Source organism: Lissotriton vulgaris, chromosome 9 (assembly GCF_964263255.1).
Source record: "Lissotriton vulgaris chromosome 9, aLisVul1.2, whole genome shotgun sequence".
NCBI lineage: Eukaryota > Metazoa > Chordata > Amphibia > Caudata > Salamandridae > Lissotriton > Lissotriton vulgaris.
Genome location: NC_141697.1, coordinates 1,033,282,481 through 1,033,300,778, shown reverse-complemented (window position 1 = coordinate 1,033,300,778; position 18,298 = coordinate 1,033,282,481). Strand labels below are relative to the sequence as shown.

The 18,298-nt window shown below is 44.2% G+C and overlaps 1 protein-coding gene across 5 annotated transcripts in view; it reads right to left on the bottom strand.

Annotated features, from left to right (window-relative positions):
* Positions 1-18,298, bottom strand: part of ATP2B2 (ATPase plasma membrane Ca2+ transporting 2) — a 1,489,679-nt gene that overhangs the window by 437,267 nt on the left and 1,034,114 nt on the right. For all 5 annotated transcript variants that reach the window (XM_086938944.1, XM_086938947.1, XM_086938945.1 and 2 more), the window contains 2 exons: positions 17,480-17,644; positions 14,930-15,144 (listed from right to left, as the gene is read on the bottom strand). In XM_086938944.1, the coding sequence (XP_086795070.1) occupies positions 14,930-15,144; positions 17,480-17,644 (380 nt within the window). The remainder of the gene's footprint in view (positions 1-14,929; positions 15,145-17,479; positions 17,645-18,298) is intronic.

Sequence of the window (18,298 nt, the reverse complement as noted above, 5' to 3'; positions counted from 1 at the left end):
GGGGATATGTGTGTCCATGGTAATTCCTGATATGAGAGGAATGCAGGGACGGGTTTAGTATGTGCGAGCTCATGAGAATAAATGCTGCCAATGGTGTGCGCAGATAAGCCTGACTGCTCGTGCCAAGCTACCAACGGAGTGAGCAGGGGTTATCTTTGGCGTGTAACTCCCTTGCCCTGACTAGAGTGGTGGTCTCAGCCTGGCTTTGGCGCATGCCTTAGCCAACCAGAGATCCCATTTCTCACACATATGATGCGTAAAGATTAGGAGATCTGTGTGCCTTACTAAGAAAAGGGACCTTCTGCAGGGATGTGGTGGCCACCGCCAGATCCTGGAAGAGCCAGTGCTTTTCAGATTCCAGTCGATTCCATTCAACAAGGCAGTGCATTTGTGTTGTCTGGAAACGCAGCTGAAGATCAGGGACACTTATGCCGACGTCCTTGGGTTTGCAACCTTGCCAAATAAATCGCGCCAGCTCTGATTGGGTCTGCTGGATCCATCCAGCTGGAGGATGGAGTGGCAAGGTTTGGAAAAAATAGAAGGTCTGGGGCAGGATGGTCATGTTAGTGGCCGCCACTCTACCCAGCCAATAGAGCGGGTAATGCTTCCATCGACTAAACTCAGACCAATTCGGGCGCATAATTGGGCACAGTTGATGACAGCCATAGCCGGGGTAGTGGAAGTACTCCGACCATTGTATAGGATGTCGCTCCTGGAGACACATGCGGGGTGCGGGTAGCGGGTGACAGGGAGAGGTCCAGCGTGACCGATTTGGCTAAGTTAACTTTAAACCCTGAAGCTTGTGCGAAGCAGTCTAGTTCCTGGAAGCAGGCCCTCAGAGTGGGAACAGGGTTTGAAAGGGAGATCAGAACATCATCTGCCTAGAGGGTAATAGTGTGAATGTCACCCCCAAATGTAATCCCCGTTATCAGGGGATTTTGCCGAATTTGCTGGACCAAGGGCTCCATATTAAGTGCAAATAGGAGGGGTGAAAGGGTACACCCCTGCCATGTACCCCTTCCTATAGGGAAGCTAGCTGACGTGTGACCATTTACTCGAATCGAAGCTGTGGGGAAGCAGTAAGAATTTAAAATGCACGCTCTCAGTTTATACCCTAGTTCTATTCGCATAAGCACTTGTTCTAGATAAGGCCAATGCACCCTATCAAAGTCCTTCTCTGCATCGATACCAAGCAACATATATCCTCCCTGTGTTCGGGAGGCCTTCTCTATGAGGTGAATAGCTCGTTTGGTATTGTGCTCATTTGACGTTGAGGGATAAAGCCAGCTTGGTCTGGGTCTATCAGTCCCGGCATATAGGGCGCCAGGCGAGCCGCCAGTATCCCGGTATATAGTTTAATGTCCACGTTAAGTAGAGATATGGGGTGGTATGCTCCGCAAATGGTCTTGTCGCGTCCAGGTTTCGGTATGACCACTATTGAGGCTTCAAGCATGTCTTGGGGAATCGCCCTGGGTTGGGCAAAGGAATTGAAGAGTGCAGTTGAGAGTGGGGTCACTTGGGCGCAAAATGTTTTATAGAAAGTGGCTGAGTAGCGATCTGGTCCTGGGGATTTCCCTAATTTCAGGCGTGAGATAGCTGCAATTACATCTTTCAGTCTAATGTCTCGTTCAAGGTGGTGGGGAGGTCAACATACGCTAGATAGGCAGTGACCTGGGCGGCATCTAGGGACAGTTCTGTATAGAGTTGTGCGTACAAATCCTATATGGTCTCGGCTATCTTGGAACCCCCCGAGACCCGCTCGCCGCCTCCCCGTTGAAGTTTCCTGACCTCTTGTATCTGTCTAGCCTCCCGGACATTATGAGCAAGGAGGCCCCCGCATCTTTCCCCTTCAGTGTAGTAGGCATGGCATAACCGGAGGGCTAGATCCTCAGTCCTATCCTGATCTAGCGCAGCCAGTTGCTGTTGAAAAGCCTGTAATTGCCTCCACACCCTGGGCGGCCCGTCCTCTGATGCATCTGCTCTAGTTCTTTAGTTTTTTGGGTAAGTTCAGCCCTTTTCTGCCTGCGCTCTGCATTATCTGCTGCAGAAATGGCAATGAATTCCCCTCATACAACCCCTGTAAGTGCCACCCATTGTGCCGCAGGAGAGGTGTCCTGATTAGAAATGTGAGAGAGGTAATCTGTTATGGCACATTGCAACTGGCCTCATACATCAGTGTTGTGAAGGGGAGTCTCTCACAGGCGCCAGTGATGTGTAGGACGCTGTAGAGGAAGAAGCCTAAAAGTAGCTATGACAGGTGCGTGATCGGAGAGTGAAGCTGCCCCTATTTCGTCGATAGTCATGAGGGTATGCAGGGGTGATGTGCCCATGAGATAGTCAAGCCGAGCGTATGTTTTGTGAGTGTTGGAATAAAAGGAATATTCACAGCTATGAGGATGAGCGCTGCACCAAAGATCCTTGAGGTCTAGATCGTGAAGCCGAGCTAGCCCTGCTGCTGAGAGCGTGCCTGTCTGGCCTGTGCGTTGGCATGATCAGTCTGTTATGTTGTCAAAGACTAGATTCAAGTCTCCCCCTAACAGTGTTCAGTGCTCAGTTGTAGCTTTGGCCTCTGTAAGTGCTGCATGGAATAATTTCTCCTGCCCATCGTCAGGAGCATAAATCGCCCCAATAGTGAAGGTCAAGGAACCCAATGTGAATAGGTAGGTGAGGAGCCTCCCCCTGATTCCGGCCTCTTTCTGGAGGATTTTCCAGAGGAATGCGTGGGAAACCAAGATGGCAACCCCGGCTGACATCGTGGGGCCTGAGGAAAACATTTGGACCAGGAACATGTGAGATTTGAGACAATGGCAGTCCTTAGATAGGCGATGCATCTCCTGTAGAAGGCATATGCCAGCTTTGGTACTATCGAGGTAGGAAAGGACCACTTTACACCTAACTGGGTTGTTGAATCCCGAACGTTAAGTGTGAGAATTTTAAGAGTGCTGGGTGGCATCTATGTGGGTGTAAGGGTAGCAGCCTTGGTGGCCAGGAGCACAGATGGCCTCCAGCGGTGTTGTGGGCCAATCAATGGGGCTGCAGGGATGCTGTGGGACGTGTCTGTATGATAGGATGAGAAGATTTACAAGGGACCCCAGAACCAAAGTGAAAGAAACCCCGAACAATGATCAACAGCAAAACCACCAAGTAAAGATAGAGTCATTATGGCAGACGCCGATGATAAAGAGAGAAGTCCAAAAAAGAATGTAAAAAAACTTGCAACATAAGTAACATAGTCTTTCATCCCAGGATGAAAAGGAAAAATGCGTCGTGGGGGGTCCATAGAGTGACCAAAGTTGTACCCTCCATGCCTCCTGGCTCGATGAGGTTAGAAATAGGCAGACCCCTACACAAGTCAAGCTTCCCGGGAGGGACTCCAGGATGGCTCTCTGACTTGATGCGATTTCGGTGGGGTCTGGCCGCTTGGGGCTTCGTCTGCACCACTGTCTCTGGTATCCTGATGGTGATACTCCTGTGTTGGGGCTTGAGTTGTGGGCCTCCGTCTCCTCCTCTGGTTTGGTGACCTCTAGAAGTTTGCAAGCTTCCGACAGAGAGCGTAGATGGTACTGTTTCCCATCCAGCCATAAAATCAATCAGAACGGGTGGCCCTATGTATAGGGAATATCGCGTTGGCAAAGGTGGGACGTGATGGGGCGTAAGTGCCTGCGCTTCTGCTGTGTGATTGCAGTTAGCTCCTGAAATAGAGTGGGTGTTTGGCCCAGGTAAGTGAGTGGATGCATAGCTCTAGCCTTACCGAGAATCTCTTCCTTGGTACGAAAGTCCTGGACACAGGCCAGGATGGCAGCCGGAGCATCCCAGTCCACCCTGGGGGGCCCACCCGGTGTGCCCTGTCAATCTTTATGTCCAGTTCCTGTGGATTTCCCAAGATGTGATTAAACAAGCCTCTGACATATGCAAAAATGTCTCTCACCTCTTTATTGGTTGGCACACCTCAGACTCTAATGTTGTGTCTCCGAGAACAATTTTCTAGGTCCTCGAGGTGTGTTTGGAGGTCAACCTGCTGTTCATGGATAAGTATGACCTCTTGCTGGTCATACTGGTCGGAACTCTCTGAGTCTCTCGTATCACCCGCTCACCGATGCCATCAACATCTCTGCGAATATCCTCTACTCTGTGGTGAGGTCTCACTTCACTGTTTGCAAATTCTCCCATAGCGTGGTGAAGAGGGACTGAAGCAAAGCACGGGTCACTTGTTCGTCCTGTGCTCCATCCGTCTGGGGCTTGGCAGCGACTCCATGTGATGAGTGGGCCATCTTGAGAGATCAGTGTGCGGCAGTGGAGGCACGAGAAAAGAGGTCTTTCAGCCTCATGTAAGGTTTGGTGTCTTCAGGTTTTTGTCCCTCTTGGCCTGGGTAGAGGTCATAGCCCAGGCTAGTACTGTGGGGGGGCACAGAGACCAGACCCGCTCCCTCTGGGTGCCAAAGGGTTGCTGTACAGGTCCAAAGTGCAACAAGCCCAGCGTGTGGCAAGGCTATGGTTCCTCCCTGAGGGGTCAGGTACTGCAGTCAGGGCATACCTTCCGGCCTCTGTCTCCCTCTCACCCACCTGGCAGTTTCTGATGATGTGGGAGAAAGTGTCCTGGCAGAGGGCTCCTCCCTTTTCTCATGCTTCTGCAGCTTTGTCGTTCCCAAATCGCAGCTTGATTGGGGTTGCTGATGGGGGCTGTGTCCACCCCGCGGGGCCCGGTAGTTGTGTGGGGCCCGCTAAAGGCAGTAAGCTGCTGAGGTCCATCAGCCACAGGAAAATCAGGGGCCGCCACCCACGGCAGGCCCTGGGCTGAATGGGGCACAGGTGTCCAGTCGCTGTTGGCTCCTCAGTGCTGCTATACCCCTAGGGATCTGGCCACAAAGGCTCCCCTGAGAACCTGAGGTGCTTAAGGCCCACCGGAGGCCCACTCCGATCCCGGTTAGCCCCCTGTCATGCTTCTCTGTGGCAGCGTGGGCAGCCTAGTCATACCACCCGGATTCAGTACTCGACCCTCTCCTGAGCCGGAATTGTCTGCAGCGGCCTGGTGACTCCCACCGTCACCCCGTTCCTATAATCCGAGCAGCAAAAGGCTGGATGTCGCTGCAGGGGGGCGGTGGGCCCGGCAAGGCGATCTCAAAGGGGGCTGCGCCTGGCTCTAACGACACCTCAACGCGCCGCATCGCCATGGGGCAGTCATCAGGGTCAGAGAAGTCCGGCGAGCCAGTGCGGTTGGTAGCCGAGGGGTATAGGTAGCCCCGCTGCCAAAGGAGCTCAGCGTCTGTTGAGGTAGGGGAGATGTGAATCCCGGGAGTCCTCATCGTCCAGGAACTCGCTGCGTTTGGCTCTGGAGCTGTGAGGCTGGGTCATGATGATCTATCTCCTTATCGCCGGCGTCACCCACAGCAGCCTGGCAACTTCTGCCACTGCTTCAGGCACCAGCTTCAGGCACCAGCTGCGAGCTGTTAAAGGATGGTTGCAGGATGTTAGATGGCAAGGTGAGTGCGCATGGTGCAGCGGCCGATAGTTGAAGACCGCGCCGCTGCTGGAGGAATGCCTTCCCCGGGTGTTGGACTGCACCGTCTTCTGGACGTATGTAAAACGCAACCCCCACCCCCCTGGGACGCCTCGGGTTATACACGATACCTGGAGGCTGCCGCTCTCAACGTGGGTGTCCCTGAAGGGCCATTTAGCCCATTCTATCATGCGGCGGTTGGCGGAGAGGTAATGAGGCACGTCTTACCTCACCGCCATCTTGGTCACGCCCCTTAGTTGGCATTTTAAACATATTTTATGAAATTTTTTAATGATGTAAACAAGATGAGTTCATGATCACCACTTATTCCCAAGAAACATAGCCAAATTGTAAATTATGGGGACCAGTTTTCTCATTACTAATTTTTAAGGAATTTATGCCTTGGTTTGATGCCAGTGCGAGAATGATTTAATTTTTTGTTTCACAATCATTTATAGTTTTAACAGGACTTTAAATGACACTTGACTCTGAAAGGAGATTTGCACTTTTCTTTGATGCATTGCCCCTGGGTTTCAAAGAGGAACAACGAAGATTTTGATCTAGGATTCTCTTTGTCAAGATTCAAAATGTGTAATTTTATTTGGAAAGATCTCCACATTACATTAGCGCAGCTCGCTTACAGCGCTAGGACACTCTTCCTTAGCGAGATTCCTCTCCTCGACTAGGTCGTCTTTCAGACCGGCCTCAGGGGGGACATCGGATCTGATTGTCAGGGAAGTCAGGCAGCGGCCATCTTAGTGAGGGCTCGCGCTGCACGTCGCGCTTCTGCGCTTAAAAACATACGTCCATGGCTCCGCGCAGCGGACGCGCATTGCGAGCGCGCCGATCGCGCGCCGGAGTCAAGCCAGAGTCCTGCCCGTCTGCGCCCGTCCGCGACCACACGGGACGCGGGGCAGGGGGCTCTGGTCATATTACCTTCACGCAGACATCCGAGACAGCGCCCTCCAATCGGCCATACCACTACACTCGCGAGAAGCTATTCGAAATCGGTAAGGCCCCCACTAAATCATGTTATCACTCTCTAGACCCCAATGCTCGGTCATCACATTGCAACTCCTGCAACTTTCGTTTTGGTAATGTTCCCAACCCCAACCACCCTGCACCTAAACTTAAAGTGATGTTACTTAACTGCAGATCCATGGTCAAGCATAAATTGGAACTTCACGACCTCTTATTACATCATGACTTTGATGTAATGTTTTTAACAGAAACCTGGCTAGAAGAATCCTCAGCCCCAGAAATACTTGAGACAGTCCCGCAGAATTACAGCTTATTAAGAATTGACAGGCCTATACAGCGCGGTGGAGGTCTTGCTATGATCTTCAAAAAAGAACTGGAATGCACCCTTACGCATAAGGGCATTACAAACCGTGAAAGTGGCACTTTCACCATTAAAGTGACCCCTGGCATGACCATTACCGGGATTCTCATTTATAGACCGCCTGGTAATGCCACTCCTTTCTGTAATCAACTTATAGAAACGGCGACGCAACTAGTTATCAAATATAACAACTTCATGATATTAGGCGACCTTAATCTTCATTTCGAAGATTTACATGCTAAGGAAGCTCAACTTCTAAAGACCGCCCTACAAGCTCTGGGAATTACCCTGCTATCCACCTCCCCCACTCATAAACATGGCCATCTTCTCGATCCCATTTTCGCGACCTGGGAAGGTATTGACATACAACCCCCGGTCCCTATCATTTGGTCAGATCACCATATGATCATGTTCAATATACCCAAGACCAGGTCCAAGAACAATGTCCACAAACCCTTGTATGCAAAGCGACGCAATTGGAAAAACTATACTCCAGAACGTCTGATTGATGAATTAAAAATCCACCCTCCTCCCCAAGGCCAGTCCCTTCAAGAAACCTGGAACTCATACAAACTATGGCTAAGCAAGGCACTTGATAAAATTGCCCCTTGGACCTGCAAGCCCCCAGCTAGGAGAACCAAATCTGAACCATGGTTCTCAGAAAAATTAAAGGTAGCTAAAGCTTGTTGCAAAGCGTGTGAAAGGAAATGGAGAAAGAACTACTCCATGGAATTGAAGGAGACCTACAAACAAGAACTGAGGACCTATCAGAGACTCATAAGAGAGGAAAAAAGTCACTTTTTCCAAAATAGAATTGAAGAGGCCATAAATCCTTCTAAAGAACTGTTTCGGATTTACAAGGAACTAACAGACACGTCAAGCCTGGACACGCAGGACACGTTTTCCAATGATCTATGCGAAAAAATCGCAGATTTCTTTGTCAACAAAGTAGAAAAAATTCATGCTACTTTCTCCACCCCTCCCACACCTGGTACGACAAACCCCCCCCTTTACAAAACCACTCTGACTCATTTTCTCACTCCCGACAAAGATAAACTGGCAAGCATAATCAACAGTATCCACTCTGGCTCCCCCAATGACGTGTGCCCGTTAGATAAGTGCAAAGACATTATGGACATTGCCCTCATGGACCAAATAAACCAACTCATTACCCTTTCTTTTGAAGAATGCTATGTCCCGGAGGCTTGGAAAAACGCTCAAGTCATTCCCCTGAAGAAAAAACCCAATGTTCCGATCACGCAATTCCAAAATCTCAGGCCAATATCTCTACTGCCGCAATGCGCCAAAATAATAGAGAAAATTGTTAACATCCAACTTATGGCGTTTTTGGAGGAAGAAAACATACTTCACCCCACTCAATCCGGTTTTCGACCAAATTACTCAACAGAGACAGCTGTCTTGTATTCTACGGAATATATCCGCAAGATGGTGGACGAGGGTGAAACAGCAGCGTTGGTCATGCTTGACTTAAGCGCAGCTTTTGATACTGTGCTACATGCCACGCTGCTGTCCCGTCTTTCAGACATCGGAGTAAAGGACTGTGCATTGGCGTGGATTAAATCCTTCCTCACCAACAGAACTTTCCAGCTCCATTGCCCGCCCTTCAAATCATCTTCTCGGATCGTCAGCCATGGGGTTCCACAGGGCTCTAGTTTGAGCCCGACATTGTTCAACATCTATATGGAACCCCTGGCTCAGATCATAGAGAACTTTGGGGTTTGCATTGTTAGCTACGCCGATGACACTCAGCTGATGTTTAGGCTCACTCCCAATACCGAGGAGTACGCCTCAAACTTCTCGGAGTGCATGGCTGCTGTGGCAGTGTGGATGGACAGTAACTGCCTCCGTCTTAATGGAGATAAGACGGAGGTGCTAGTGATAGGGAATAAAACCTCCCTATGGTCTCAAGCGTGGTGGCCCACATCTCTCGGCGAATGCCCTAGACCTGTCGAGAAAGTCAAGAATCTTGGGATCATGATCGACTCGGATCTCTCAGGTAAATCCCAAGTCAACAAGATCATTGGAAAATGCACTGGCACTTTAAGAATCCTCAGAAAAATCATTGACCTGATACCGATCAAAGCCAGGAAAACCATTGTGCATGCTCTTATTACACCGCACCTGGACTACGGGAATGCCCTCCTTTTAGGCATCAATCAAAAACACCTACACCGGCTGCAGTGTGTACAAAATGCAGCAGCCCGTTTGGTATTAGGCCTTCCCAAAAGAACTTCTGCCAAAACTGCATTATCCAAACTGCACTGGCTCCCCGTAAAAGAGAGAATAAAATTCAAGAGCCTATGCTATGCCCATAGGATAGCCCACAACAAGGGTCCCACCTACTTAAGGAGCCTCATGACCATACACCGCCCAACCCGAAACCTGAGGTCAGCAGGAATGTCCCTCTTCAAACTCCCCCGCATCCACAGAGCAAAAATTGGTGGCCGCTCCTTTTGTTATCTTGGAGTGAAAAACTGGAACGCTCTTCCTATTCATTTAAGAATGGAACCATCGGAAACTCTGTTCAGAGCTAATTTGAAAACCCACCTGTTCCCTCAATAACTTTGCCACGCCTGCTCCCTTGACTTGATTCTCGGTCGAGATTTTCTAGTAATCAGCGCGGGGATACACAGTTGTGCAGCCATGCGCTATATAAATGCCTTATTATTATTATTATTATTATTATTCAGATAGCATATTGATGAATTACAACAAAAGTAGTTCAATTTCACTTGTCAATAACTGTGGGAACAGCAAGTCATTGAGTCATAATGTTCTGATGGTTTGACAAAACAGGGGAAGTAAAAATGTCGGATTTTGATGTGTCTGTAACATGACAGAGCTCCATAACAGGAAACAATGTTAGAGAAAGACACATAGGAACACTTCCTTAACCCCTTCAATGCTGGTGACGGAACCATTCCGTCATCAGACACGGTTGAGCTGTGCTGATGACGGAATGGTTCAGTCACGACCACACCCATTATCATTGAGGCCCAGCACAGGGGAAAAATATCAACAGCAGCGATGAGGTTAAACTAACAGACAATAGGGTTTGGTAAGGAATTTGTGATATTAGAGGATTCAAGTAGGTCTAAATTGGCTGAGTTGTCGAAAACAACTTTTGTACGGCCACACTTAGGCTATCAGAACTTATGTTAGTGTAATCAAAACTCATGGAACCAAATTATTCAAAACTGAACATTTGCAAAATATAATTGAAGTCAGTCTCCAGTCAGGGTTTCAGTACAGAACAATAATGCATGCCCAAAAACATGCACAGAAAACATTCAGCATTTCTGGAAAATTTAAAGTATTCCGCATTTCTTGGCAGAGGAAGGCCTCAATGCCAATTCATGGAAATCAGTATAGTATATCCAAATTTGTTAGCTACCTTCCTCCAGATTTCAACTCTACATATTAGGCAGTTTTTGCATATCTTCATCCACCTAACACAACATTTACGTCCTGTAATTACGGTATAATTGCATACTCTCCATGAGCACATGGATGATATTGAATCATTTAATTTCAAGACAAATAACTATAACAAACATGGATTTTTGTAAAATGCTATTGACATACCATGCCTACTTTATTTATTTATACTCCCTCAATTTGCACAGATGTAAAGTTCTCTGCCGGTCTCTGAGGAAGGTTCACACTTTAATACCCTAAGGGCCAGATGTACGGACATTTTCAGCGGTCACAAACTAGTGGCGAGTGAAAAAAGTGTGAAGAAACAGCGAAATATACAGCGCATAAAAATATCAACAAAAGATGGTTACAAAACAGTATATATGCCCAAAAATATTTCAATCTTTTTAAGCAACCATCAAGGTGCCAAACCATGCGCTGATGGGTCACTGCATTTCGACCTGTAACCTGGTGAACCACTCCCTAACCACAAAACTCCTCAAAAGAATTATAACCTGTTCCATTACCCATGCATGCCAAAAAGATATCATATTAATAATAAATATAGTTGCATTACCCAATATGTTTCTACTTATTTTAACTAAGGGTAGCCGTTCATCCAGATTTTTCATATTTCCCTCAGAATACATTATTGACACAAGATCTCATCCATACAAAAACGTCATCTTCATTTCTTTTGCTAGCACCTACACAACTTCATTCTGTCCATACCTTGATGTTTGTGAATATTATTTAATACCGCCCTTCAGATGTATTCTTTTTCAGCAGAATCTCTTCCTGCTCACTATTTTTTAATTTATTTCCACCTTTTTCAGATGCTTTCTTGTCATCTGGTGTCTCATATTCGGGTCAATATCCTTCCTTACTTACAGGTTGCTTTTTCCCCACATCTAGACTTCTCCGGTTTAAGCCCCCTAAGTCTAGGTTTCTCTCCCTTCCCATAGGTCTGCTGTCCCCCGCATGCCACCTGCTCTGCTTCTGTGCAGCAGGGGTACATTATCAATTGCTCTTTGTATTATCAACAGTAAGCTTTGATGGGGGCAGATAAATATTTAAGGAAATAACACAATATGGCAATAATAATAAATTGACTCATGAGAAAAGATAGACAGTAGCCAAATAGATGAAAACACCGAATGTAATATCAAAATTGGACAACAATTTTCAGTCATCATTCAAACATGTTTTAGACACCATTGACAGCGATTGCTGTAGAGCAATTAGCATAAAGTAAGAGAAGTTTCCTATTACTAACAGCCACTAGACACCCATAGAAGATCAAAGCTGGTCCATTTAAATAGGTATGATCATATGTCTGAAGAGTGCAATAAGGACATCTTAGGTCAGTAATTTAAGACAAATTTATTTGTATTTTAGAAATCAAATCAATAGTACTAAACATGGATGCTGTGCACATCTGACCCACTCACAGGGATTCATTTCACATATTAAGAAATAAAGGGGCAGTGAGAAAGTGGAATATTAGTTGAGGTTGATTGTGATCCATCACAAGTAACAATGACACTATTCTTGTTAGGTTCAACAACAATTTCATTAATTTAAACCTGAGGTCAACATGTGCTAGCTACAGCACAGAGCAGAAAAGGTTAACTTAACAAAATGTGTAAAGCATTTAGAAGTATCATAAGATAAAACTTCGAAAAAATAACACAATAACAATCCCAATGTATCATATTAACCAAATCAATGCTAAGGGAATTTTCCCCCGGTGCACATTTTTTTGAAATCCCATTGTTCATGACGAGCTCAGCTCGTCATGAGCACACGACCAGTGTACTGCATGACGAGCTGAGCTCGTCATGAGTAGCGAAAGGGTTAAAGAACAATTTAATGAAAAATGACACCAGACTGACGAAAAGCCAATAACTGGAACCAACAATATGACTTTATAAAGTTTTAAATTAAAAGAACACCAAAAATTGTTATGCATCAGCTACGGTCATCTAGTTGCACTAGACCAACCTAGGAATGATTTAAGGCTGACCAAGCTGTAGCTTGTGCCAGACACAAAAACCAGGTACAACCAGGCAGGAAGTTTCACCTTTAAACTTAATCTCTGAAATTGAAGTCAAAAATCTTCAGCAGGGCAGGGCAGCAGGCTGCAGCCAAGCTGGATTCCACAAAGTTAGATACTCATTAGGAAAAGGCCTGGTGACACCGTTGACTTCTGATGGAAAAGCTCTGAGGAGCATAAATTCAATATTTGCACCCAAGGAAGGTAACTTGCCGGCCTCATACTTTTGGCACTTTCTCCGTGTGAATATTTCTGCCTTTTGAACTTAGGGGGTCCTTATGATGGCGGACACATCGTCCTGGTGATGGAGACCAGCTGCCTATAAGGCAGTGGTCTTGCACCCGAGATTACAATGCAGCCACCAAAACGGTGGCCGCAAAAGGCAGTGTTAACATTGAGGCAGGTGCTGCTGGCTGCAGCGCCCGCAGCAATGGTAAAAATGCAGGATTTGCTTTTCCCTGTACAATGCAGCAGGCACCACATGTGCCTGCCACCTGGTGCAGGGAATCAGTGCCCCCTAAGCGCAAAACCCTCCTGCCCCTGCACAAGGAGGGCCCGCAACGGGACCCCAAAGTACACCTCTGCTAGCCTTTCCAAGGCAGTTAAACCGCCATGGACAAGTTGTTGTGGATCCAAATCTGGTGGTCGGTGCCTGCTAGGCACTGCCACCATTCTGAGGATGTGGGCGGGTCCAATAGGCAATTGTAACGATTGCCTCTGACGGACCCATGGCAGGCGGTCTACCTCCCAGCCAGCACACCGCCCGCCATCACAATCTGATGGGTGGTGAATGGCCTTATAATGGTGGTGAACCCGCCACTGGCAGCCTGCCGGTGGCGGGTTCACCGCCATCCTAATCAGGCCCTTAGTCACGTTTTTTTAGCTTGAATTACTACAGTGAGGCAAAACTGGAAACTGTACCCAAACAGGGCAGACTAGGCCAGATATGTTCTCCGTGAGTTCAACCTGAACAAGATTCGCTGCTGGGGAAAACCTCTGAGTAGGAGCAACCTAAATCTTTGGCCAAGTATCAATGCATCTTTGTCTGATAGACTTGGAAGGTTTGTCACGATCGTCAGTCCATTCTCCAGGAAAAAAAAGTCTTCAAAAAGCTTTTAAGTCCCATGTTTTAGGGTTAGGCAGGAGCAGTACTCTCTGAAATCAACCAAGTATTCCTGGAACTCAGAAACAGCAATTGGGGGTCAGGGCTCACTCTAACATAAGCCATCAGCAGGATCCAGGGCTGGTCTAGTTGGACCTCCTCAGGATAGTAAGCCTCTTGCAGTTTTTGTGTCCAATTTTTACATGTTTTAGGGGTCAAAGATAAAAAACAGCAGCATCAGTCCCAAAAAAGTGGGGTGATCATATTTAAAAAGTCTTTTTAAGAGCTGCTTCAATATCCATATTTCAGTATCGGTTGATAATATTTTATATTGACAGAAACATAAGCAGGTTATCAAAACTATCTCAATTACACACCTTAATCTGTTTTTTCACAAATAAGACTCTAATGACTTCATCTTAATAGTCTGATTTTAAGTTTGGTGATCAATGGAAAACCTCCAATTTCTAGAGGTAATGATACCCAGAAGCAAAATGCATGAGAGCGAATTGCCTGCACTACAATCGCAAATAAATACATTCTAGAAAATAACAATGTCTGCAGATATGCACATTTTCAGGCAAGGACACTTCAGATCTACATAAAAGAACATTCATGTTGTTTACCAAGAGTATTAATGCTTATTCAATGCTGAACATACACCAGTACATTTGTCAAATGCGATCACAGGCCCTCAAATGCATTTAGGGGCTGATTCTTGAAAGTATTTCGGAGTACAGGAAGTAGTACTACAGGATTACTCATTCAGTTACTCCTTCATGCCTTTGAGAACGAACCCTGAAATTTCCACCTCCCTATTAGGAAGAGTGGAAAGAAGCCACAGGGCTTTTTTTATTTGTATCAATTGCATCTTAATATTCCAAATCTATTCCTGTTTAATTGTTTTGAGGCAAAATCACAATCATAAAAGAGTGCTCCAGAAGTTCTACTTCTGTTTTCAAAAATGTTTTTGTGAATAGGCCCCTTTGAGAATGGGGGCCAACACTTCATGAAATAAATAAAACATTAATTGCCTTTTTTTAGGGTGTTATCTTGTGTCCATTTCTAGCTCAGAAAAGCTACTTCTTTCTATCCTATGTTTGGTTGGTAGCACCTAATTTAAGTTCCAATTTTTTCAAGACTAGACATGCAGACTGCAGGCTCCTCTATCAGTGATTGAAGTCCATTCATAAATGGAGGACAAAGTAATCAAATGAATACCCATAAAAACAGTAGATGAAAATCAATTTTGGATAACAATTGGCATATTGTATAAAATTACTAGTAATGAACAGTAAATACATTTTTGACATTTAAATATAGTAGACTATATCGTAAGACTATACTACCAGAAGATTGTCAAGCTTGTAACTTTTGTAATTAGTTGCAGAACGAAAAAACAATCAACAGATACTGTGATATTATACTGCTGCATTGTTAAGACATAATGATCATAGTCTATTCTTGAAAAGTTTGAAATATGAAGTTCTTTACCTTAACGGAATAAGCCAGAGAGATGGTGACGGCCAGTGGAAGTCCTTCAGGCACAGCAACCACTAAAACAGTGACACCAATGATGAAGAACTTAACAAAATACTGGACATAGATGGGAGTGCATTCAGTTAACCAGGGCCTTTTATTGATTACAAAGGTGTCGATAGCAAAGTAGAGGACAAGAATGATGACTGTGATTGCGGACATCACCAATCCTGAAAAACAAAATAAGCACCATTTGTAAGCAGAAAGTACTGAAAAAATGTTATGCACCAAATTATTTCTAGCAAGTTCAGTTAAAGATACTGTTGAGGAAACTATCCGAGAAGCAGAAATTAGAAATGGAAACTTACTTATGCTGAATAAAAATAAATGTTATGCATAATATATACCTAGAAAACTGTGTGGATTTGATTAGCATTGGAGGATTAAATATTTGCATAATTTGCTTTCGAATAATTTATGTGAAATTTTGCAGAAATTATGAAAAACAGTTTAAATGAGTTGCTCATTCCGGTGATTCTACTTTTGTTTGCCATTCTAGGGAAAATAACTTAATCCCAGAAACTTTGATTAAATCTCTGAGTCTCCTCAAGATTTTATTCTACTCTCCCAGTAAATACAACCAGGGAAGTCAAAGTGTTTGTATTCCTCTAATGCAATTTTGCAATCAAATTACTGCACAATGGCTTTAAGAGTTAATATCCCCAACAACTGTGTAGCGACAAAAGTTATACAAGAAAAGGAAGGGTCATCTTAGAGCCTGAATCTAATACACATCTAAGCTTCTTCAAATTGGAATATGGTTGTAAATCAAAACAATAGCAATTTGCCTACAGTTCCCATCACATTGCAATGTGAATGGCATTGCAACAATGTAGACCTTGTAGGTTTACTAACAAACAGCGTGTGTTAATCATTTCTGTTATTCCAACAGCAACGTCACCATCGTAATTGGAATTGCCCATGTGGGACATCGCACAACACTTAAGGTACGCGACGACCGGGTGCACACGATATAGGCAAATATTAAGGCTTTTCGTAATAGAAACTAATAACAATATTATCCGTCTTTACAGCCATAATTCCGCCGGAATGTAATACCCGGATTTTCAACATTACGAAGTTTAACAACTACACCAGCAAAACCCCGCAATCAGTGGCTCTTTTAAAAAAAAGAAAAAAAAGAAAAAAGGCATGTTTGAGACCAATTGCGAAAGAAGGCTGAAGTAACATTGCAGTAAATGCATGTTAATGATAACAGCCATTTCTTTGTAACAGAATGGCGTTTTCCACATAATACGGAGGCAATCTTCAAACAGACAAGGAAGACTTTAAAAGTTGCATTTTTATGTGACAAAGCTGGAGGAAGCAACAGAATGAATCCCTCAGCTCCCATCCCTTTTGAAATGATCTGGTAGGTCCTCATACAAGTCACAACAACTGAGTTTCACTAGAATAGGGTCGAGCCTGGAATGTTGTGAATAAAACGTTATTGTTTTCTTTGCATCTTCCATAGATACAATGACAATGCCCTGAAACGCGTCGGCATTTAATAAGGAGGATTTTTGGTCATTCAAAGCATCAAACCAGCAAATGCTGGTCCAAATATTAGTGATTTAGTGACTAAACTCCTTTCATTTTGAATTGATTGAAGTGTTATCTTTCAAGCACATGATTATATGATGTATTGTCTTGTTTAATAGTCTTGTGTTTTATGTAGGATGTTGGCATTCATTTGATCGAAAGCTTTTTTGTAATGTCATTATTTGGTTGTAAATGCTATTGTATATTAGTGTAAATATGCGGATGTACAGGTGTCTTATTTGCTGAAAAAATGTTTCCATAAAAAATTTAAAAATAGACATAAATAATTGGTGTAAATAAACATACCTGGTCAAATTAGACAAGTAGTGTTTTTGACCTTTTGAATTTTGCATAAAAATAGTGGTGGTCGGGCATTTTCGTGCTTTTCTTATCTAAATAAGGTCCAGCCATACCACTTGTCCATATGGGCCTAACTCCTTAGGGTTTCAAACTAATACATGGAAGCCACAATGGCTGAGTAATTTTCCAAGCCCTTTCATTACTGAAAATTGCAAGTAATTAAGTAAATTAGATTATTAGGGACTGCATCTTGAATTGACCTAATCTTGGAGAATGCTGTTCCACATATATCACTTGTATGGATTGTTTTGATGAATCTAGGACTCATCTCTTCAATTGAAGCTTATATAGCTACAGCATTAGGTTTGCATGCTATCCCATGAGTTCCACCCTCTTTGGGGAGAGTAAGTGACAATGGCAGGGTGAGTAGCTAACTGACTAATGTTCTCACTGATACCCTCTTGTCCTCCTTTAGAATTCCCTGAAACTAATTTGGAATTAATACACTTAACTGTTCCAGCTAATTGTATTGATTAAATACAATATGGTCAGGACTCAACCTACACTTGGATAAAGTAATATTTGGATTGGAATCTGGTGGTAAAAAGTCTGTTTATTTAGAATTCCACAGTTGAAGGGCAATGTTTTCAATTTGGCACTTACCTGCTTTGCCGATTTGCACTGCCAATTTAGTCAGCTTTCCTTGAAGGACAGATTTCTCCTTCTTCGGCATGTGCACTCTTTTCTTTTCCTTTTCTTCTCCTTCCCCTCCTTCTGCACTTTTCAATGGCTGCATCTCCATGGCTGCTGCTCCATCTTGTTGCTTGACTATCAGAAAAGAACAAATTCTATTTAGTTTATTTTTATCTTAATGTATTTGAACCGCTTACATGTTAACTAGCACATTAGATTCTCAAGATCGATGATCTAGCTGAGCAGCTTAAATCCCAGCATTTACATGGAAAAAAGGAAGGAGCATGTTTTATGTTTTACTTTCACATTTGTGTACAATTTGAGACAGGGAGAGAGTACTTTCCAGATAACATTACATCCCAAATCATGTCTCTCTAGGAAAAATAAGAAGCTCAGTTTTTTTCCCTTTTTTAAAAAAACACACCTAATTGTCTTAAAAAATCATCATACTTTTCTGGAAGTGTTTTGTAATATTTAGGGAAAACAGCGATGTAGGCAAAAGTGTTGTAATTTATAATATCTCCTACTATATGTTTGCCTTTCCATTACATCGCCTTTACTACACCACCAACCACTGTTTTGCCCAGGTAAGATTTATTTTAAGTTGATGTAGTATCCCATCATTTAAATGAATGTAAATATAGTAAAATGTGTTTATTCATTAACCTCATCTCAATCTATTGTGTTTAGAAATTTAATTACTGTATTTAATATTTGAATAATAATAAAACTTTTTACAATACCATATCCCAATACTTGAAAAAACATATTCCATTTTATTTGTTTTAT